This window comes from Simochromis diagramma, unplaced genomic scaffold (assembly GCF_900408965.1).
Source record: "Simochromis diagramma unplaced genomic scaffold, fSimDia1.1 OVJJ01000333.1, whole genome shotgun sequence".
NCBI classification, from domain to species: Eukaryota; Metazoa; Chordata; class Actinopteri; order Cichliformes; family Cichlidae; genus Simochromis; species Simochromis diagramma.
In genome coordinates, this window is record NW_024386765.1 from 667 (window position 1) to 23,691 (window position 23,025).

A 23,025-nucleotide genomic window follows, 5' to 3' on the forward strand; every position below is an offset into this window, starting at 1 on the left:
CGTCAGCGCGAACTTTTGCATGTCCGCCATTACCTGCCCAAAACCAGAAGTGACGTCATTTTCGCGGAAATGTAGTTTGTTTGTTTTTTTTACCATCAGGGCCTCATGAGCCTATACTGGTGTTTTTAAAAGTTATGTTTGACTTTATGACTTTCTGTGTCATTTCTGGGATGCTTAGGACTCATATTGCACTGCTGGAAATAGTTTATTTTGATGCACATGCTGCTTTTTTGCAAATTTGCACTATAATATTTATTTTCGTTTTTCCTGCAGTATATAAAAATTGGTGTATTTCAAAAATAAAACTATGAAGACACTCAAAATAAATTTCCTGTAATGGGAAACTATTTTGTGCAACTTGTTTGGGATAAGCCTCTTAAATTTCTCTAACTAGAAATATATGTTAAAAAAGCAAAAACGATTTTCAATTTTTTTTGTAGTTTATTGCACTTTTTTGCAATTTATGTAATTACTATGCACTTAATGCAGACATATTATTAAAATCTGGGCTATAATGGTTGTATTGATATATAGCAACTTGAAATGCTCCCAAAATTGGCTCCACAGCATGTAAAAATATAATATAAGCTCTGGCGGACTTGGTTCTATGGTAGGTCTTAAAGGGTTAACAGTACTGATCTTACCTTTTTACTGTGATTGCCTAATATGTTGTTGGTATAAAACTGACTCTCTGCACAGTTGGCATTTACCCAGCCAATACTGCAAGTCACTGGACAGATTGGACCTTACCTTCTTGATAAGTCAGTATTTGCCAACAGAGTTTTTCTGTATGTGTGAAGGGGGTTATCTTTATGTTTCTTTATATAAAATAATAAAAGAGCAGTATACGCTTCAAAAAATCAATTATTTTATTGAGTATAATTTGTCAATATAGCTTTACTAATATGCCACAAGCTGTGTCTAGCAGGATGCGTACACAGGGTCCCATTTTCAGGTCATAGTAGAAAAATATTAAGGACATAAATTACATTTAATTTAATTTTTTTCATAGCTGCTTTAGACCATATAAAATGTTAATTCCTCTGGTCGGTGAATATGTTTAAAGCCCCTTCAAAATGTAATATTCATCTGAGGGTGTTACGCATGGATTTCAAACATGTCATTTTGTTTCCTCCCAGCTGAGGAAGTCTTATGGAGATGTCTACAGTATTTTCATCGGTCGTAAACCAGCTGTAGTCATCAATGGTGTAAAGGCCATGAAGGAGGCTATGGTGACCAAGGCTGCTGATTTTGCTGGACGACCTCAAGGCTTGTTCGTTAATGAGCTCAGTGATGGGAAAGGTAGAATTTACATCATATGTTATATGAGGTATAATGGAATAATAGTAAAATCTTCTTTATCAGAAATTCTAAGTGCGACTCAGAGTCAAATGTACGTTTTGGTGGGTGTTTTGTTGCTGCTTCTCCAGTGCCCCTGTCGTGACTTTCGCGTGCATCAAAACAAGCAAAACAGACTCACAGTGGTTTATGTTTCCTACCTGGGAAAGTTGATGTTGCTGATGTTTTACTGACTTTAAACTACACTGTGAGGATCAATTGTTCACTTACGTTTTAGGCCAAGAGGTTGGAGAGCTTTGGAACAGGGAACATTTTTGAGTTCTTTCTTCTTTATGTTGCTCAACCTGTTGTAGGAGTCATTATGGCAGATTATGGCTCTAAGTGGAGGGAACAGCGTCGCTTTGCTTTGATGACTTTGAGGAACTTTGGTCTGGGAAAGAATTCAATGGAGGAGAGAATTCATGACGAGATCAAACACATCATCAGTACCCTGGAAAAGAACATTGGTATGTTCATCAATGGGTTCACGCAACAGTTTTGCACGGTGCTGTTGGTTTCAGAATATTGATTTGTACTCTCGTACAGTGCTGTCTTGTTTCATTATGTCTCCTACAGGTAAAACAATGAGCCCTAAGGTTATGTTTCATAATGCAGCCTCCAACATCATCTGCCAGGTTCTGTTTGCTAGACGCTACAAGTACGATGATGAGTTAATCAAACTGTTTGTTGAAGTCTTTACCGAGGTTTCAAAGATAGTCAATGGACCGTGGGCCACGGTGAGTAAAACTGACAGCAATGCTATCGAGGCAAAGTGTTTACAGTTTCCTAACAGGTCTGTGAGACTGCCTGGAGCATGCCAACATGGCTACAGTCTTCAGCTCAGTCTAGAGCTGAAGGTGAAACGTCTTCAAGATCAAAATCCACTGTGAAATCACTGCTATGTTCTTATTGTTTAGAAGTCAGAATGGACTTTGTATCGACTTGTTGACTGTCCATCCAACATAGTTTTGCAAGTCAAATAAAAAGTTGACTTAAAAGTTATCTTCAGCAATACGTCTTCTTCCACCAATTATGTTGTTTGGTTGTTTTTCTGCAGCTGTATGACTCTTTTCCTTTAATTCGTTACCTACCACTGCCCTTCCAAAAGGCCTTTAAGAAAATGGAGGTAATGTTGAAGATCATTCTTACCACACGTTTGTACAATAAAGATAGAAACATACGCATGCACACTGTCAGTGAAAAACGAAAAGTATGAATGAAGAATTGCATGTTTTAGATTTATAAGAATCTTTCACGTCGCATGGTGAGCGAGCACAGAGAGACCCGAGTTCCCGGAGAGCCACGGGACTTTGTTGACTGCTATCTGGATGAACTGGAGAAGGTGTGTGAGCGTGAAAAGGAAAGCAATAAATAAATGGAAATTCTCAGTATTTACTCAGTATCTTGTTACACAAGTATAACACTCATACTCTTATATGTATGATAAGATACATTTTTGTCTTGCTTGAATGTTTCGTACAATTATCACTCTCTGTATTTTTAGAGAGTTGATGAAGAGTCTTCATTTTCAGAAGAAGAGCTCATTATATACTCGCTGAATCTTCACTTCGCTGGGACTGACACCACCTCTAACACACTTCTTACTGGTTTTCTTTACCTGATGAACTATCCACACATACAAGGTAATACGACTCCCCCCGTACTCATTTATAATCAAGAAAAATTCAACTCGTTGGCACATTTATAGTAAAATATTACACTACACTGCTGTGTTTTATTTGCGTTATCTGTCCACTAGATATTAGTTTGTGCACACCAGATGTTTTTGTACGCTAGACTAAAACAAAACAATTGATTTTGATCCAAGATTTTGCTTTTTACTGTGAACAAAAAGAGTCCCTGCTAGAGCTGTGCTTTCACAATCTTTTAATAATATGCAACAATTCCCATGTTAGAACCTAATAAGGTATATTTAGAAGTAGCTGGAAATGGTCTATAAGCCTGTGAAATTACATATGAATTTGTCCTGAATTTGTTTGTTTGTTTTTCATGTTAGGGTGTCGAAAAACAATGCAGAATTACAGCAAATGAAAAGCACCCATTATTAAAAACTTGTCTAATCCGATGTTTAGTTCATCATTCACTCGTGGCAATTACCACATTGCTAATTTTCATTTTCTCTTTAAATAGCATTAACTGTTGTTTGTTATGTAACATTTGTTTTTGACTTTCTTTACAACACATTGTATGATGCAACATCTCCCACAGAACGATGTCAGCACGAGATAGACCGAGTGTTAGACGGGAAGGACCGCGCCAGTTTTGAAGATAGACACAATATGCCCTACGTGCAGGTACAAATCATACAACATATGTCTGGTCATATGTTTACTCATATTTTACAATGAAGACAAGAAGACCCAAATGCAGGGTATTGCAGACTGAACATTTCGACTGGTTATGTCGCTGTAGTATTGTCATGATCGAGCCAGCGTTTTGAGTTTTCATTTATGTTGATGGTTTGCGTTTAAGTTCATTTAGTTATAAGCTTCTAGGTTTCCCAGTTACGGTTCATTGTTTATTAGATTATGTAGGCTCAAATTTTGGTCATAAATATTTTTTTACCTTGTAAACCCAAATATCTGAAAGTTTTATGTTTCCGCATCTATAGAGGAGAATTTGTGAGTGTGTAAAAAGGATTTGTGTTTGTAAAAGATATTTACACAAGTTACAAATTTTTTTGCTATGGTCTGCTTACAGATACAAAACAAAACAAAAACAGAAGCATTTATGTGTCGACTAGGCGTGCGACAATACACAAAATTGATGGTTCGGTTCGACACTTTGGTGTCATGGTTTGATATTTTTTCAATACAAAAAAATGTTCATGCCTTTTTTCACTTGCAATTTATTAGAATTATAAATATTTCTTTTACCTCAAAAGTACAGTTTTTCAATTAAATGCTGCTGAAACAACAAAATAATCTTCTTCCTCCCAGTGTTATTTCCGCTCTGCGGGGTCCGCTTTTCTGCAAAGCCGCCTCCACTCGGCACGATCAAGGGCGTCGTTCAGGTTGGTGCCAATCTTTACGTCGTCTTTAATTCGGTCCATCCATCGCCTTTTTGGTCTGCCCCTTGGTCGCCGGCCTTGGGGGCTGAGTCGCACTGCTGTTCTTGCCCCCAATTTTTTGTCACTTCTGACCACATGCCCGTACCATCGCAGTCGCGCTCCTTGCATCTTCTCCGTAATTGGTGCAATGCCCAGCCGCTTTCGGATGTCGATGTTTGTGACGTGGTCCCATCGTGTCAGGCCCAGGCACCATCACAACATCCGCATTTCCATTGTGTGAAGGGCCTGTTCGTGCGAGGAAGGTATCATCAGCATTGAGGAGTGTCCAAGGGTGGGGAGCTTGGAGGTCAGCGGTTGCAGTGTCCATGCAGAGGATGAAGACAAGCGGGGACAGCACGGAGCCGTGGTGCACGCCCACAGTGATGTTGAAAGGTGGTGATGTTCCCACTGGGCTTCTGACTCTGCTGGTCACATTTCTGTACAAGAGCTTGATCCAATTGACGTAGGCCTCGGGGACCCTGTGTGATCGCAGAGAGTGCCAGATCAGGTCATGAGGGACTCGGTCGAAAGCCTTTTCCTGGTCGAGGAAGACCATATAGATGGTCTTCTTCTCTCTGTGCTTCTCCAACAGCAGGCGGGCCTCATAGATGGCATCTATTGTGCTGCATCCTTTGACGAAGCCACACTGGTTGGGCGTTATTGTGACGATTTCTTGCAGCCTGGCGTCGATGATCCGCTCGAAAATCTTCATGGTGTGGCACAGGAGTCGAATTGGGCGGTAATTGAGAAATACTTGCTCCAACGTTTGAGAATCATGGGCAGGTCATGGAGGATCTGATGGTTGGCATCCTTGATGTGTTTGACCTGGCCGATGTCCTGCGTTGCTCGATGGCGGTTTCTAGCGAGGCGGTAGATTTTGTTCGCTCCCCCAGGCATGTCCAGTTCTTTGTAGAGTTTGTCATAATGTGACGCCTTTGCCGCTACTATTGCCTTCTTCGTGGCCGATTGAAGGGCCCTGTAGTCGCCATTGTTGCGAGACTGAAGCCTTATCTTGAATGCGGTTTTCTTTTCCCTGATTGTTTGCTGCACGCTGTCATTGACAGCAATAAAAGTTGCAATTGCCCTGTCTATTTCTTTTGCCCTCTTATAACCATGTGCTAACGGCTGTCTAAATGACTCGGGTAGAGTTTGTAGCATGTGTGCTTGTTGTTGTTTTTGTCTGCTTCCACTTGTCTTTGCACTAGGGTGATGACATAAATGTGCAGTCATATTCGTTGTGTTCCCACCGATGGAATTGAGCATTGCGTGACACAATCCAACATACTGTTGTACTTTTGTCCATGACGTGCTTACCATCAGGGTCATGCTTCACATGAAAACCAAAATAGTTCCAAACGCCAGATCTGAATGATGGTGCGGGAGGTTCAATTTCGGGTAGCGACATGGTAGTTGCCATGTTGCAACGAGCTTAACTTCTGTCTCGCTAGCTTGAGTGAATGCATATGGGCGGTTGTAACCCAGTGTTAAAAACGGGATTAAAAGTATAAATATTCATACTCTCACGATGGGAATAAATATTGATAAAAACAAAGTTAATTATAATAAATACTGATAAAAAGCATGTAAACATAAGTTTAATTAATATGTACATATGTATATGTAATGTATAAATGGTGTGGGGGCAGGACTTAGTCCTTTAGAGTGTGTTTGTCAGATCCACTGAGCGACCAATCATTGGCCGGTCTGACCCTCCCCCAGTCTGTGCGCTACTCATACACCTGTGTGTGCCTTCGTGTGCCAGTCAGATACGCCAGAGACGCAGACGGTGAAAGATCAGTTTACCCGTGCGGCGAAGAAGCTAGCTGGATAGTGAAAGTCCTTTTTTCGGCGAGAATAATAAGAGTGATACTGTATTCCAGAGGCCGTGAGCCAACGTGAGCACTGTGAAGCCTCGTGTAGCATTTGTTGCTTCACATGGTAAGTCCCAGGCAGTACACGTGCGCTAGCATAGCATGCTACTTGCCGCTAGCTCTGATGCTAACTTCCGTTAGCCATTTTGCAATGAAAGTAGGGCTGCTCGATTATGGCAAAAATGATAATCACGATTATTTTCACTGAAATTGAGATCTCGATTATTTGACGATATTTATTTAACCCTTTAAGACCTACCATAGCACCAAGTCCGCCAGAGCTTATATTATTTTTTTACATGCTGTAGTGCCATTTTTGGGAGCATTTCAAGTTGCTATACATCAATACAACTGTTATAGCCCATATTTTAATAATATGTATGCATTAAGTCCATAGTAATTACATTAATTGCAAAACAGCGCAATAAACTACAAAAAAATTGAAAATCGTTTTTGTTTTGTTTTTTTACATATATTTCTACTTAGGGAAATTTAAGAGTTTATTCCCTCAAAACTTTAAATACAAAAAAGTTGCAAAAAATAGTTTCCCACCACAGGAAATTTATTTTGAGTGTCTTCATAGTTTTACTTTGGAGATACAGCAATTTTTATATACACTGCAGGAAAAACAAAAAACAATCCTTTGATGCAAATTTGCAAAGAAAACAGCATGTGCATCAAAATAAACTATTTCCAGCAGTGCAATTCGAGTTCTAAGCATCCCAGAAACTATTCAGAAAAGTATAGAGTCAAACATGACTTATAAAAACACCAGTATAGGCTTTTAAGGCCTACAAGTAAAAAACTACATTTTCCGCGAAAATGACGTCACTTCCGGTTTCGGACAGGAAATGGCGGACATGCGATAGTTCGCGTTGACGTCGCTTTTTATGCAATTTTTGCAAAGCTTTATGTGGAAGGAAACCGTGACTTAGGACAAGCTGATGACATAAGATGTAAGTACAACTCCTCCGGTTTCTTATGCAAAACAAGTTATTGCGCTAGCTTACATGGTTCCGGTTCTACAGGGATTTAAAGGGTTAACAATAACAATGTATTGAATAATGACTTTAAAAAAATAATATAAAATAGTGTGCAAACACTGATAACAGTGCAAATGTTTACAATATAAAAAATAAATGAAAAATGTAAACATCTATGTTTAGTGAACTTTGCAGTGTTGCTCTGTGGTGCAGCTACTACACCGTAGCAAAGTTTACACACTGTGTCTACTTGATGTCTGACTCTGCGAACCCATAATGTTTCCACACCACTGAAGTTTTTTTTTTACCTCTTTTCAACCAACGGCAGTCACTCTCCTCTCCAAATAACTTCTGCTTAGCTTTCCGAGCTTCCCCTGGGTCCTCTTAATTGTTGTGACGCGTGTTCGAAATGCAGAGAGGTGCGCTCGATTTGGCACACGGAGCAGCGCGAGAGTAAAGCACGAGGGAGGGGCTAATAATCGGCTCAGTCATTTTTAATGATCGTTGAAAGCCCAGATCGTAATCGTGATTAAAATTCGATTAATTGAGCAGCCCTAAATGAAAGTGCCTTTTCCGAGGCTAAAGCAATTAGCACTGAGTCTGCTGCACTTTATACGAGATGTTCTTTTAGGTTTATGTCACATTACTGTGGTATTGATGTATAATGTATGGTTTTGTGCGAAGTTATGTTAGCACATGTTCACTTTTCTCATGGTGCTAATTATAGTTCTGCACAATTAAGTATTAGCAACGTGAAATTAAGTGCCTTCACCTGCACTTTACTTAGCTGAAACTTTATAAGTCTCAAGCCAATGTGTATTTTTAATGCACTGCTGAGCTATTTTGTATTATTTTAAATGTGTGTTTCCTATGCACTTTTTCCCTTTGAAATGAGAATAATTTGTTGTACAACATAGAATATTTTGAAAGAAATTTAGAAGCACTACAAGCAACCAGTAGTAATAATAAGTTACAGACATGATAGCTTAAATGTTGAACTACTGTGTTCTGGCCTGGTCCCCAGGTCAGGTTTTTTTCCTTTGCTTATTTGGATTGGATTGGTTTTGAGGACCTGAGAAGAATCGAGGATCCCTTTTCCAGTACTGGATGGCGAGCCCAGCCCAAAGAGCCGGATGAACTGGTAGATTGTAACCCGACTGGTTACACACACACTGAGTGACTATTGAATATTGAAAGACTGAAATTGACTTTAAAAAAGACACAAAAGACAATATATCCTTGGTTCGACCATTTGTGGAGTTTATTTTATTTTGTTTTCAAGAAGAGCGCTCTACTTTTGTTAAATGTGCACAACTTTAATAATTGCTAATAAATGCAATTGTGTTTTCTACACCTACTGTGTACAAGTCCTCTGTTGTCATATACCCTTGGCTCCTACGAATCTAGAACCTGTCTGATCTGGTCCATATTTCCCTTCTGTCCTCGTACTGTGGTTAAAGGTAACTATACTGCCGTACTACATGCAAAGAAGGCAAGAAGTAGCACTAACAGGTCTAGTATTGCACCACCAGTGTTACACGGTGCTTAGTGGATCTGTGCTCGACAATGCAGCCTAGGCGGAGTAGTCAAACGCAGATCCACTGAACTCTCAACACAGACAGCATCATCAGAAGAAAAGTTGATAAAATAAATGAAAAATTTTGTATTGTTCAATACATATGCGTACCGAACCGAAAGCACTGTATCCAACAGTTCAATACAGACACATGTATTGTTGCACCCCTAGTGTTGACAATGCACAACTTTCAAGGATAGAAGACATACTAAAGACAGAGACAAGAAGACTCACATTAAACATGAAGATGGAGACAAATGCTTTGCAATGGACCTTATGCTTCTCACCTTATAACATCTGGGAGAGGCTTCGGACAAAGTTTGCTTTGTCATTGATTGAAGCCATTGATTTGGATAGCTGTTGTAATCATTCATTCATTACAATCTCTTTATAGAGAGAAACTAGATAACTGCGAGTACTAGTGAGCCTGCACTGTTTGTCTTTTGCTCTATACTACATAAAACATGTCTTAATCCAGGCAGTGATTCATGAAGTACAGAGGGTTGCCAACACTGTTCCTCTCAGCATCTTCCACTGCACCACCAGGGACACAGAGCTCATGGGATATTCCATTCCCAGGGTAAGAGGCAACCGGCTATATAGGTTTTAGGAATAGAGGCAATGAAGAGTTTTCTTAATGTCTTTTATTGTTTTGGTGTTTTTTCAGGGTACAGTAATTATCCAGAATCTGACCTCAGTACTCAACGAGGACGGACAGTGGAAATTCCCTCATGAATTCAACCCAGAAAACTTCCTAAATGACCAAGGAGAGTTTGTTAAACCAGAGGCTTTCATGCCTTTCTCTGCAGGTACAAGAGCATAGACAAATCTTACTTGGAGCAGCAGCAGAGACAGGGTTGTAATATGTTGTCAAATATGTGTTCTACATGGTACTGAGACCTTTTTTAATGTCTCAGGTCCTCGGATTTGTCTCGGAGAGGGTCTGGCTCGTATGGAGCTCTTCCTCATCATGGTGACTCTGCTGAGGAGATATCAGTTCATCTGGCCCGAGGACGCAGGAGAACCAGACTTCACTCCGGTCTACGGGATCACCTTAACTCCCAAACCTTTTAGCATGAAGATCCAACTCAGGACACCACAGTGAGATGGTGTGCAGACGCTGTAGCTCAGTGACTCAGATAAAAATAGAGTCATACTTAGAATTGAATAAAAATAAATTTCTGCTGCCTTAAAGTCAACAGTCACAAAAGTAAAATATACATAAATTGGGTGAGTGCACCTATCCCAACATAGGGTTTGATCCTTAATTAGTCTCTAAACTATGTATTAGATTTTCCCAAATACTGCAGGGTCTACCCTGAGGCAACGCTTTGTGTGATTTGGAGCTATATAAAAAAACCCTGACCAACAGTCATCCAACATCTAATTTGGAAAAAAAAAAGATGTGTGGATGTGAATCAAATCAAATTCAAATTCAAATTCAAATTCAAATTTTATTTGTCACGTACACAGTCATACACAGTACGATATGTAGTGAAATGCTTGGACAACTGCTCGTGACCTAAAGAAAACAAAAAAGGAAAAGGCTATGAATAAGATAGGAAATAAATATGAAAAATTAAAAAGGGTAAATTTAACTAGGAAGGAATAAAATATAAATTAAGGTTAAAAATGAAATAACTGTACAACACAAATTAGAATGAAGGGTAAATTTAACTGGGAGAATAAGATAAAATATATAAATTAAAGTTGAAAATAAAGTAACTGTACAACAAAATACACAATATAGAACTATATAAGAATGTATGAAGAAATATAAATATATATACACAATAACAGCAGCTGTACAAGTATTAACTGGAAGTGAAGAATATAGTGACCAGTGTTGTGCAATCCACATTATGTCTTGTGCAGTGCAAATATGCTTAAAGTGATTTAAGTGATGAAGTGAAAACAATGTCCAGAATGTCCAGTGTGTGTAAGAACCATATGTGTGGGTCAGTATTGTGTGGTGGTGTGATTGAGAGACCGTATCGCCTGCGGGAAGAAGCTCCTCCTCAGTCTCTCTGTGTTGGTCTTCAGGGAGCGGAATCGCTTTCCTGACCTCAACAGAGAGAACAGTCCGTTGTTGGGATGGCTGAGGTCCTTCACCATCTTCCTGGCCTTGGTCCAGCACCGCCTGCTGTAGATTGAGTGCAGGTCAGGGAGCTCGGAGCGGATGGTGCGCTCAGCTGACCGCACCACACCCATCATTGTGTTAATAAAGAGTGTTTTCTCTCATAGAAGTGAAACAATAAATCCATTACAACCCAGATTTGTGTGTGTTGTTTTACACTCTCATTGTTATGCAGACTCTTTTTTGAGGTCATCTTTTGTGACAATTAATTTTAGTTATTGGTTGTTCAGCAGATCTTCCTGGTTTTCAGACATTAACAGAAACTCATTTACAACTGTCCCAGATTTAAAAACTCACAAAACACATGTATATTCTTTACATCAGCCCGAATTACAGGTCTTTATAGATTTTGATGGTAAGAAACACTTTAACTTAAAATGGGTTAACAGACAATTTTTAATTTCATCATTTCACAGAAGTTATTATAAATACAAATAAAAATAACATCATTAGTTTTTTCACTTGATATAATAATAATAACTTTCGGTTGTAGTTTCTTGTTTTGTATTTTGACATTTTTATGGGCTCATATTTCATCTTCTTACCTTAAACATGGATTAAAGATTTTTATTGTAGTACATATGTATTTCATTATCTTTTCATGTTTAAATACTATTTATTCAACATGTTTGTCCTTAAAAATGAAAATTATGTTAAATCTACAACATGTATTTTAATTTACTGTCTCTTAAAAATACAGAAATATTCTAAATATTAATTACAGAAAGCTTATATATTTTTATGTGATGGTATCCATCCATCCGTTTTCTACAGCTCATCCAGGTTCAGGTTGTGGGGGCGGAGTCTGTGGAGAGCGGCACAAAGAAGCCCAGACATCCTCTGCCTATATAATGAGACATTTACAGTTTTACCAGGTCTAACTAATTACAAATAGCTTGGGGAAAAAATGGATCCCATCGATGCGATCGTCTCAGGAGTACATCACACCCACCCACATAATATTCAAACCTTTGATTTCCGAGGAGCAGCCAATCAAAGGAAAGTGGGTGGAGCTGCTCCAAGTACCAGTACAACATTTTTAAAAAGATGGTTTGAAATGCAGTATTTTTCCAATATTGTGAATCATGCAAATCCAAGAATAAATATCTGAAGTTGTAAAAACAGTCCTAATACAGGCATCCATTGCTTTTCTTTTTTTAAACTTTTGTCAGTTAAACATTAAAACAAAAAGTACAATTTTAAATATTTGCATTTCTATATATTAAATTAAAAGTGAAGTAGGCATCTGTGGCGGAGGCGTGGCCCCGGGCGCAGCTGCTGGGGAGGAGTGGAGCAGAAGGCTCAACAGGGCGGCGCTGCGAGGCCGGTAAGAACAGCTGATGGTGTTTATGTACTGATGATGGTCTCCCTCCGCTGTGTTTATACTGAGACGGGGAGGAGCGGCGAGGAGATCAGCTGGGCTCGTGAGCTGTCAGGCTGTGCGACTGAGTCAGCTGTCAAAACAAACAAATCAATAAATGTGGAAATTGGCAGTACATACCTGCGTGTGCGTGTATTTGTGCCTGGTGTATTCCACAAGTGGTGCCGAAACCCAGGAAAGTGCCGGTGGGGAAATGTCCGACCCACAGGCCGCGCCACCCGCCCAGCCCCTGCAATACTTGGCGCAGATGCTGGCGGAGATGGCGGCGATGAGCCGGGATCAGGCGGCCAACCAGCGTGCCCACCTGGCCGCGCTGCGGGAGCAAACGGACCGACAGACACAAGTTCTGGAGCGGCTGTTCGGGGCCGCTACCACGCCGAAGCCCTCGCCACTGTCGGTGACGGTGCCCCGGATGGGGGACGGGGACGACCCACAGATTTTTTTGGAGACCTTCCGTGCCACGGCGGAGGCTTGCCAATGGCCGCGGGAGGAGTGGGCTCCGCGGCTGCTCCCCCTGCTGTCTGGGGAGGCACAAACAGCGGCCCTGAGTCTACCTCCGGCATCAAGGAGCAGCTTCCCGGATGTGAGCCGGGCGGTGGTGGACAGGCTGGGGCTCACCGCCGAAGACCATTGCCGGCGGTTCCGGGCCTGTCGGCTGGCTACAACGGACCGACCATTCGCCTGGGCCCGACAGCTGCGCGACGCGGCGGTGCGCTGGCTGCAGCCGGGAACATCAGAGGGCGAGACGAAGCTGGTGGACAAGGTGGTGCTGGAGCAGTTCACGGAAGGATTGCCAGCGGAGATGGCGAGATGGGTCCGGTGCCACCGGCCCGCAAGCTTGGAGGCAGCGGTGACGCTGGCGGAGGACCACCTTGCCGCTGGAGCAGGGGAGTCCGGGGACGCCGGACGGAGGCCGACCAAACAGGCCCCAGTGCCGGCCCCGAGGCGCCGTGTGCCGGCACCAGGGCAGGCAGAGCGGCTGCCGGCGCTGAGCCCCACTAACCCGTTCGCGGCGATGGTGCCGTCCAGGGGAACCGAGCCGAGTGGAGCCGCCCCCGAGCCACGGAGGGCAGCACAAACGCCGGGGCCGGAGTGTTGGAAGTGCGGGCAGCCGGGACACCTGAGGAGGGATTGTCCGCTTATGGAAGTGGGGCAGGTGTTCCGCGTTGCTGGCGCCCCAGCACCCACCCCCGGTCCAGGAGGGACATACAGTATTCCGGTAAGGACTCGAGGGGGTATACGCCAAGCGTTGGTGGACACGGGCTGCACACAGACCCTCGTGCACCAAGGCTTGGTTCGCCCCGGGGCATTATTGGAGGCAGAATGGGTGGAGGTGAGGTGTGTTCATGGTGATGTGCACCGGTACCCCATAGTGCCGCTGCTGCTAAAATACAAGGGCCATACACGGCGGTTAGCCCGCGCCTGTCGCACCCCCTGATTCTGGGTACCAATTGGCCGGGGTTTCATCAGCTACTGGGGCAGTACGCAGGAGTGCGATCACGACCGGAAGCGGGGTGTAGCGTGTGCGCGGCATTCAGCGGTGACGCAGGGTCGTCCGACACCGACTCCGGGGGGGAGGAGCCGGCGGGTCCCTCACGGGACGTCCCGCCGGCCCCGGAAGTGTCCCCCATGGGTGATTTCCCACTGGAGCAGTCTCGTGACGGCACCCTACGCTCAGCCTTTGACCAAGTGATGGCTATTGATGGTCACGTGGTGCGCCCTGAGGCCGCGCAGACCTACCCGCGTTTCGTCTTATTAAATGACCGATTATATCGAGTGAGTCGTGACACTCAGACGGAGGAAACACACACCCAGTTGTTGGTGCCGCAGGGCCGCCGGGAAACGCTTTTCCAGGCGGCCCACTATAACCCCATGGCAGGGCACATGGGCTACGAGAAAACTCTGGAGCGAATAACGGCCCGATTTTATTGGCCTGGCATCCGAGCGGATGTGCGCCGCTGGTGCGCGTCCTGCCCGGACTGCCAACTTGTTAACCAGCCGGCCATACCGAGAGCGCCTCTGCGCCCTCTCCCCCTTATTGAGGTCCCGTTTGAGCGCATCGGCATGGACCTCATCGGGCCGTTTCACCGGAGTGCACGCGGTTACCGCTTTGTGTTAGTCCTGGTGGATTACGCAACGCGGTACCCGGAAGCAGTTCCGCTGCGCACCATCTCGGCTAAGAGTGTGGCGCAGGCACTGTTTCAGGTCATCTCCCGAGTCGGAATCCCGAAAGAGATGCGGGAACTGTACGAATTACTGGGCATTAAATCTATTCGGACCAGCGTCTACCACCCTCAGACTGACGGGCTGGTGGAGCGGCTGAATAAGACCTTAAAGTCCATGATTCGGAAGTTCATTAACGAGGATGAACGCAATTGGGATCACTGGCTAGACCCTCTGTTATTCGCGGTGCGGGAGGTGCCCCAGGCCTCCACGGGATTTTCTCCCTTTGAACTGCTGTTCGGCAGGAGGCCACGTGGGGTGCTCGACCTGATTAAAGAAAGCTGGGAGGACGGTCCGAGCCCCGCCAAAAATGAGATTCAGTACGTGTTGGACCTGAGGGCAAAACTCCACACTTTGGGGAGGTTGTCACGGGAGAATTTGCTCCAGGCTCAGCAGCGTCAGCAACGCCTGTATGACAGAGGGGCTAGACTCAGGCAATTTTCACCGGGAGATAAAGTGCTTGTGTTACTCCTTTCTTCCAGCTCGAAGTTGCTCGCCAAGTGGCAAGGTCCCTTTGTGGTCACACGGCGTGTCAGGGACGTGGACTATGAGGTCGCTCGGTCGGACAGGGGAGGAGCCGCGCAGATTTATCACCTCAATCTCCTCAAACTGTGGCGAGAGGTCGAAACCGCTTCTCTGGTGAGCCTGGTGAAGGAGAGAGATGAGTTGGGGCCTGAGGTGCCAAATTCTATCGTTCCCACCTCCCTCCCTTGTGACGACCATCTCACACAGGCCCAGAGAGCGGATGTTGTCGCGTTGCAACAGCGTTTTGCGGACGTGTTCTCCCCCCTGCCCGGCCGGACGTCCCTCATCGAGCACCATTTCGTGACGCAGCCCGGCGTGACGGTGCGTTCACGGCCCTATAGGCTCCCGGAGCACAAGCGAAAGATCGTGCAGAGGGAATTGGCGGAAATGCTGAGGATGGGAGTAATAGAAGAGTCGCACAGCGCCTGGTGTAGCCCCATCGTTCTGGTGGCGAAGAAGGATGGGTCTATACGGTTCTGTGTCGACTATCGCAGGGTGAACGAAGTGTCACGCTTTGATGCCTACCCCATGCCTCGGGTCGACGAGCTCCTGGACCGGTTAGGCACGGCCCGTTTTTTCACGACGCTGGACTTAACCAAGGGCTATTGGCAGATTCCCTTGTCTGCCGAGGCCAGGGAGAAAACGGCCTTCTCCACTCCGTACGGTTTGTACCAGTTCGTGACACTCCCGTTCGGCCTGTTCGGGGCACCGGCCACTTTCCAGCGTCTCATGGACCGGGTGCTGCGTCCGCACGCAGCGTATGCTGCCGCCTACCTGGATGACGTGATCATCCACAGCGACACCTGGGCGGAGCATGTGCTGCGGGTGGCCGCGGTCCTGGAGTCCCTGAGGGGGGCGGGGCTCACGGCCAATCCGAAGAAGTGCGCAGTTGGACGGAGGGAGGTGCAGTATCTGGGGTACCACCTGGGGGGCGCCCCAGGACGAAAAAGGAGGTGAGACGGTTCTTGGGGTTGGCGGGTTACTATCGTCGCTTTGTGCCGGGGTTTGCGCAGCTAACCAGCCCTGTGACCAGGAGATATTTTATTTTGTATTCTTATGATCACAGTTATAAGCAGAAGTATCAACCATTAATCATTTACCATTGTTGAACCAGTTGACAGAATAATCTTTGAATCACATCTAGGTTATTTTGACTAGAATATAAATCTACACAGATTATCAGTACTTTAATTAGTCTACTGTTGTTCTGTACTATTCTTGTTATTTGCTTAAAGCTGTTTCACAGTTCTGTAACCACTCAGAAGTCTGTGGGTCCTGTTGGACCCTGCCTTAGTTCTGCGTTCAGTTCTGCACGTACGCCGGCCTGTAACAACACACACACACTTAATAAGAACAGGAGGGTCGTCTTAGGACAGTCTCTCTGAGAGCTACACTATCACAAAGTGCACAATGTAATACACACTTGTTTTTCTCTAAAGTAGCAGTTGATGTCCATATAAGGGGAACTTTTTGAGTGCGAGGAACTGTTATCATTGCCAGTAAGGTCTGACTGTGTGACGTTATCAGTGTAATAAAAACCTTGGGACGTGGTTGTTCGGTGGGAGATCAGCGCTTAGAGGCTTGTGCTGCTCATCTTCCCCATATGTACATATGTATAATAAAATCACCTATTCTGACACCTACTGAGACCATGCAGCCGTTTGTCTTCTCCTCAAATTCGAACCATGACAATCTGGTGCCGAAACCGGTTTGAGGAGGGATATTTTAAGGAGCTTGGCTGACGGCCTAGTGGTGTCAGACGGACGGCCGGGAGCTACACTGAGTGATGGGCCCCGAAATATGAGAGGTAAGCACCGCCTGTTGATGGATCTCCAAAGGTGCCCAATTGGAAAAATAGGTGCTAAATTAAAGGTTCACTCAGTGGAGCTTCTGTTCGGTCCGTGGTGATTCTGGGGTAATTAGTGTTAGATGTTTGGGGAATATTTGACTGATAAAATTTATTGCTGTTTATTGGGGGAGCGAATTTTAAGAGGTTTAAGAGGTTATATGAGGTTAAAATAATACGGTTTTAAGGTGTGTGGAAACAAATAACACGGTTTTAAGGTGTGGAAAACCGATGTGGGTGGCTGGATGCCAGCAGTCACCTGGTTAGTGTTAGATGTTTGGGGAATATTTGACTGATAAAATTTATTGCTGTTTATTGGGGGAGCGAATTTTAAGAGGTTTAAGAGGTTATATGAGGTTAAAATAATACGGTTTTAAGGTGTGTGGAAACAAATAACACGGTTTTAAGGTGTGGAAAACCGATGTGGGTGGCTGGATGCCAGCAGTCACCTGGTTAGTGTAGGGTTTTTGGTTTAATCGAGCAGAAAAAACGCGGTTTTGGGCCTCAGGTAACACTGGAGGGCAGGGTACCCACAGTGAGGCTTTTAAAATAAGTAAATTAATTAGGACTGGAGACGCGGTCTCCTAGGAATGCAGTTTGTCCAGCAGGTGGCACTGACTCCTACTCGCGGACGCGCGTTTAGGCTTTTAGCCCGGAGTTGGCCTTCCGCGGGGATTCGGACTCCCGTCAAAAGGCTAGGCATTCAATGGGTGATTGCCTTACTGCATTGATTGATCGACAGGTCTGGGACCGACCGTGACCTTTTAACGTGGCTGACTTGTGAGTTTTAAGTATAGCTGAAGGCGTGGGTTTGGTACCAGGCTGGAAGTGGAGCTCCCTGCCAGTTGCGGGAAGCGGCTATAAAGTAATTAGAACTTAGTAATCTGACCGTTTTCAAGGCGGCGTACTTGAAATGGTAATTGGTCAGCAAGAGCGCGGCTCTGGGCTGAAAGATGCTTTTAAATTAGTCAAAAACTTAGGTGTAACCTCTTCTGGCATAAGACGTCTATGCGGGCCCGTGTGTAAATAGAATATAAATTACGTGTGTGTAGATAAAGTGTAAATTACTTGTTTAAAACTGTCTGTTAAGTTGTCCTGTGGTTGCAGTGTTTTGAGTGTTCTGAAAAAAGGAAAAGCAAAACTCTTTTTCTCTCACTGAGAGGGGACGGTGTGTGTGTGTATTTCTCCTAAGGAGAAAGGAGGGGGCTGTGTGTGTGTGTGAGACAGGAAGTGTGCATGCCCATATAAGAGAGATGAGGTAAACTCTGGGCAGACAGAGCGTAGGAAAAAAAGGAAAAGTGTCTCTCTCTCTCTTTCTCTGTCTCAGGCAGCAGCAAGGAGGGGGGCGTCTAACCCCGCAGTGTGTGTATGAGCAGAGAGGGACAGAGAGGGGGGCAGCGTGTGTGTCCATTTGATATTAGAGGAAAGGTGCAAAACTTTTTTCTCTGTTTCTTTGGTGATGAGTGAGCATGAAGCGAATGCAGCTTTTAAGAAAAGAAATGAAAATGACAATAATGCTATGCTTTAGTGTGCCAATACAGGTTACAGATGAATAGAGGTGGACTTCTCTCAACCTGGAATTTTGAGTACGGCGCCAAAACCATTAGAGTAGCATTATTGGGAGAAAACAGGCCAGATTTTGGCTTAAAACTTTGCAGCTTGACCTGGCACTTGTCCCCATCCTGAGAAGAAGCTCAAAGGACAGTTAATCGTCTGAAGAAGACCAATAGAACATCGTGACCACTTGAGAAGAATTTACAAGCAGCCAAAAGACAGTGCAACTGAACTGTTGACCCTGAAACCAAAAATTGACATGCACTCTGAGTTACAGGCTGGACAGTCGAACGGTGGGAAAGCACTGGACACTGATTGTCAGATTTGCCATGCTTGGGGTAATCTTGAAGAGACAGAAAAGAAGAAACCACGTGATGGAAAATGCACGGTGGACTGCAGGCTGGTAAGAACAGTGTGACATGACACTGAATGTGATATTTTGCCAGGCTGGGACTTAATCCAGAAGGAAGATACTGAAGAGAAACAGAGAGGAAACGAACTGTGTTTGTTGGTGAATTCAGGACCACAGATGGACACTGAGAGAAGAGGACGGAACCAGTGAGAGGTGAAGCTTGACTGTAAGAATACAGGGTATAATTAGATTGAAACGAAAGCCTGAACTCATGATGGTGTTTAGAGATGTCCACCAGAAAACTAAAAGAGGTAAACAAAAGAAGATAAAATAAAGAGATACAATAACTGACAATTACATAAGTGAATGGAAAACACACATACACAAAGTGTTACATGTGCAATTATGTTCTTATAGAGAATCAGAAGTGAGACAGTTTTAAATTAAGAAATCAGTGACACGATGCATGAATTAATTCTGACTGTAACATATAGAGGCAATGAAGAAAGCAGCTTACATGCACTGAACATTAACAAAAATACATAGGAACAGCAATGAAGATCTGCTTACACTTATACACAGGACATAAGCTGGTATTGCTGACCAGAGAAGGGAACCTGGTAGTTTAAGTGCTCATGATAGTAATAAAATGTCTCAGTTGTGTTTCTACAGGAGGAATATAAACAGAACTGGATCAATTCTCCACATACAGCAGTCGGAAGGAAAAACCTATGGGTTAATTTGACTGGATCTGATAAGGCAAGTTTCTGGTTGAATTGTTCACAGCGCCATGTCTCCACAAACCTGACAAAGTGGGGCCCTAACTTCTGGCAGAGGACCAGGAATGCTGTTAATAAGGTGGGAGTTTATAAATTTGGGTTAACAAATTGGGGAAAGAAAACTGACGGCTTAAGTGGAGAATTATGAAGGAGTCTGACACGCTGTAAAAGCAACATATGCAAATTCACATACACAAGTAGAAAACGCATTAACCCTACAAAGACAAGACAAGCCCACGATGATTAATGCATAGACATTGATTAAACCTGGCTTAGAACATAAAGAAAAATAAAACAGCTTGCTGTTTGTATGAGTGATAGAATGGTGTGAATGGTTAATAAAAAAAACAAACAAACATTTGAGTATGTTGAATCTAGGTATGTTAAAGTGCATAAAGTGCAACTTGTGTGGTTTTATTTAGATTTTCGGTGTATTGAGGAGGTGGAATTATGTGGTGATGACTGACTGATTCTGTTAGTTAGGTTTGGGTGGTTGTTGTTTTTGTTTTTAAATAGAGGGAGTTTTAGGAAACATGGTCATGTTTGAGAGGGGCCCATTATATTTTGAACAGTGCACTGATTTTTGTTTCTGAATCTTTTCTTTAAGCAGATCTGCACATCGGAAATTACAAACATTACACGTCGGCGAGAAAATTGTTGTAAGTGAGTTTCTCCGCATTGAAATGGGTTCTGGAGGAAACACTTGTGGGGATAATTAGAAACGAGAGCCCCTGTTTAAAAAAGGATTCAGCGAGGTAATCCGATCTCAAGTTCTTGTTTTTCTTTTGGAAAAGACGTCATTTTGCTGAGGGCGGAAATCTAAATGCGGCGATGTTTTCCACTATCAGCAAAGAAAGAAAGAATGGATGAATGAATGAATGAATGCACGGATGAAAGACTGAAAATAAAAATAAACGGACTGACTGGTAAAAGATGACAAGACTTGACTACGACTTAAGGTTAACCTCCACCTAGATAGAAGAAGAGGGTGGATGAATTTATGTGTGTTTCTTTTTACAGGAGTAGAAGGATGACAAAATATTCAAGGATGAGTGAACGTTTAAATGCTATTTTTGTGTCGTGTGTTGCTTACAGAGGTAACTGCGCAGCGTTAACATTTATATCTTCGTCTTTACAGCATTACAGTTCTTAATGTTTTCCTCTGACAGGGAATCTTTTTATAGCACCTCTGGAATGTGGATGCCTGACTGCGGTCAGTGTGCTGCTAATGTCTGCTTTGCTTTGGTAAGAATGGGGGCAGTAAAAAACAGACAAGTGACATGAAAACAAAGAATAATAATAAAACAAGTAATAATAACAAAGAACTAATTTGGGGACAGTTTAACCTAGAGCTCACTAACTGGCCATTAGGGGGCTCTGAGTGATAAACTAGTGGAGTAACATTGCCCAAGTGTGACTAAGACAAATTGTGGCAATAATAGTGATTTAATGATCGGAGAAAACCTGAACATGAGACTTGTCTGTTTTGTTGAATCTTTTATTACTCTTATGATTTACAGGTGGGTGTAAAGAAGCTGTTTGATTTGACAGATTTGCTTTTTAGGTGGATGGAGAATTAAAGGAGCTTAACATGTAACTGCTGACTAAGGTTTTTACACAGGGTTACAGCTTGGCGGAAGAGTGTTTTGGAGAGGATGTGTAATGTTTTTGTGCAGTTTCTAGTGGGGAGATTGCAAATACAACTAGAACTATTAATTGTGACTAATCAAAACTAACCTGAAACTGAGGAGGTTTTAGATAAGGAAGAATTAAATCGGATATGAAGTGCATCTGGTCTTTGATTGCAGGTGTAACCATGAGGATTTTTGGTACAGATTGCAGGCTGTTGCCCATTATAGTGCTCATAAAGGCAAAAAGCTATATAAGGGGTCTATGATTTCATTGGTGTTTTAATAATTTAGGTATGGCGAAATTAAAGGTTTTTTGACAATTTAGAGAACCAGTGAGGAGCATAATTAGATGATCAGAAACTGAGTACTACATTTAAATGGAAGTTAGAATTAAGAATGCCCAATTTGTTTTGATGTCTGTTGTTCACTTTTATACACAAATTGCAAATGTGCTTGTAACGAGCTGGCACTTAGTCTATGAAGGTCAGTAGATAACAACATTAGCGTATTAGGGGTAGGAAGAGAGGTGTGTTGGCTTTCTGTCTCTTGCAGAGGAGGGAGTAGACACCAGAACAATGAGGTCTCAAGGGGTGCGTGGAGGAGATGTGAGCGAAACTGGCACCGAGAGCTGTGATACTGAGCTTCCAGGGGATGGAGAGGTGTAACCTGGCCTGCCTGAAAACCTTCAGCAGCATTGGAACATGAAAACCGGAAGGATGGAGGGAGCGTGCCAAGCTCCGGAAGTAATAGTTCTGTGTCCTGTGATTTCGGAGAAAGAAGAATCCGAGGGCGTTTCTTCACTCCAAGAGGAGGTGGCAAGGAGGCCTGAAGCGTGACAGGCTGAAACTCGAGTCTGAAGCTAAAAGAACAGCTGGGTTGTTTGGTTTGGAGACAAATCCTGGTGTGAGTTGGGCTGGCAAGCCAGCCCAAAGAGGAGGAATGTGACCAGGAGATATTTTATTTTGTATTCTTATGATCACAGTTATAAGCAGAAGTATCAACCATTAATCATTTACCATTGTTGAACCAGTTGACAGAATAATCTTTGAATCACATCTAGGTTATTTTGACTAGAATATAAATCTACACAGATTATCAGTACTTTAATTAGTCTACTGTTGTTCTGTACTATTCTTGTTATTTGCTTAAAGCTGTTTCACAGTTCTGTAACCACTCAGAAGTCTGTGGGTCCTGTTGGACCCTGCCTTAGTTCTGCGTTCAGTTCTGCATGTACGCCGGCCTGTAACAACACACACACACTTAATAAGAACAGGAGGGTCGTCTTAGGACAGTCTCTCTGAGAGCTACACTATCACAAAGTGCACAATGTAATACACACTTGTTTTTCTCTAAAGTAGCAGTTGATGTCCATATAAGGGGAACTTTTTGAGTGCGAGGAACTGTTATCATTGCCAGTAAGGTCTGACTGTGTGACGTTATCAGTGTAATAAAAACCTTGGGACGTGGTTGTTCGGTGGGAGATCAGCGCTTAGAGGCTTGTGCTGCTCATCTTCCCCATATGTACATATGTATAATAAAATCACCTATTCTGACACCTACTGAGACCATGCAGCCGTTTGTCTTCTCCTCAAATTCGAACCATGACAGCCCCCTGACCGATCTTACTCGAAAGGGTGCCCCGGATCTGGTCCAGTGGACGGGGCCGTGCCGGGCGGCGTTTGTGCGAGTGAAAAACGCTCTCTGTGGGGAGCCGCTGCTTCACACTCCTAACTTTTCCCTCCCGTTTGTTCTGCAGACT

The 23,025-nt window shown here is 43.6% G+C and overlaps 1 protein-coding gene and 1 long non-coding RNA gene across 2 annotated transcripts; one reads left to right on the plus strand and one right to left on the minus strand.

Moving 5' to 3' along the window:
* The first annotated feature begins 590 nt into the window (after nucleotides 1–590).
* On the plus strand, nucleotides 591–10,240 carry LOC120735249 (cytochrome P450 2F2-like). The gene is made up of 10 exons (XM_040034513.1): nucleotides 591–1,302; nucleotides 1,653–1,805; nucleotides 1,915–2,075; nucleotides 2,396–2,464; nucleotides 2,576–2,680; nucleotides 2,843–2,981; nucleotides 3,568–3,653; nucleotides 9,317–9,418; nucleotides 9,506–9,647; nucleotides 9,756–10,240. Exons 1-10 carry the CDS (start codon nucleotides 1,218–1,220, stop codon nucleotides 9,941–9,943), a joined length of 1,230 nt encoding a protein of 409 aa, XP_039890447.1. The 5' UTR covers nucleotides 591–1,217; the 3' UTR covers nucleotides 9,944–10,240.
* A 6,244-nt stretch (nucleotides 10,241–16,484) lies between these two features.
* Nucleotides 16,485–17,460, minus strand: LOC120735271. Its single transcript, XR_005696211.1, has 2 exons — nucleotides 17,400–17,460; nucleotides 16,485–17,209 (listed from the first exon to the last, which is right to left on the minus strand). It is a non-coding gene; the product is annotated as an uncharacterized LOC120735271 (long non-coding RNA).
* Nucleotides 17,461–23,025: the final 5,565 nt, after the last annotated feature.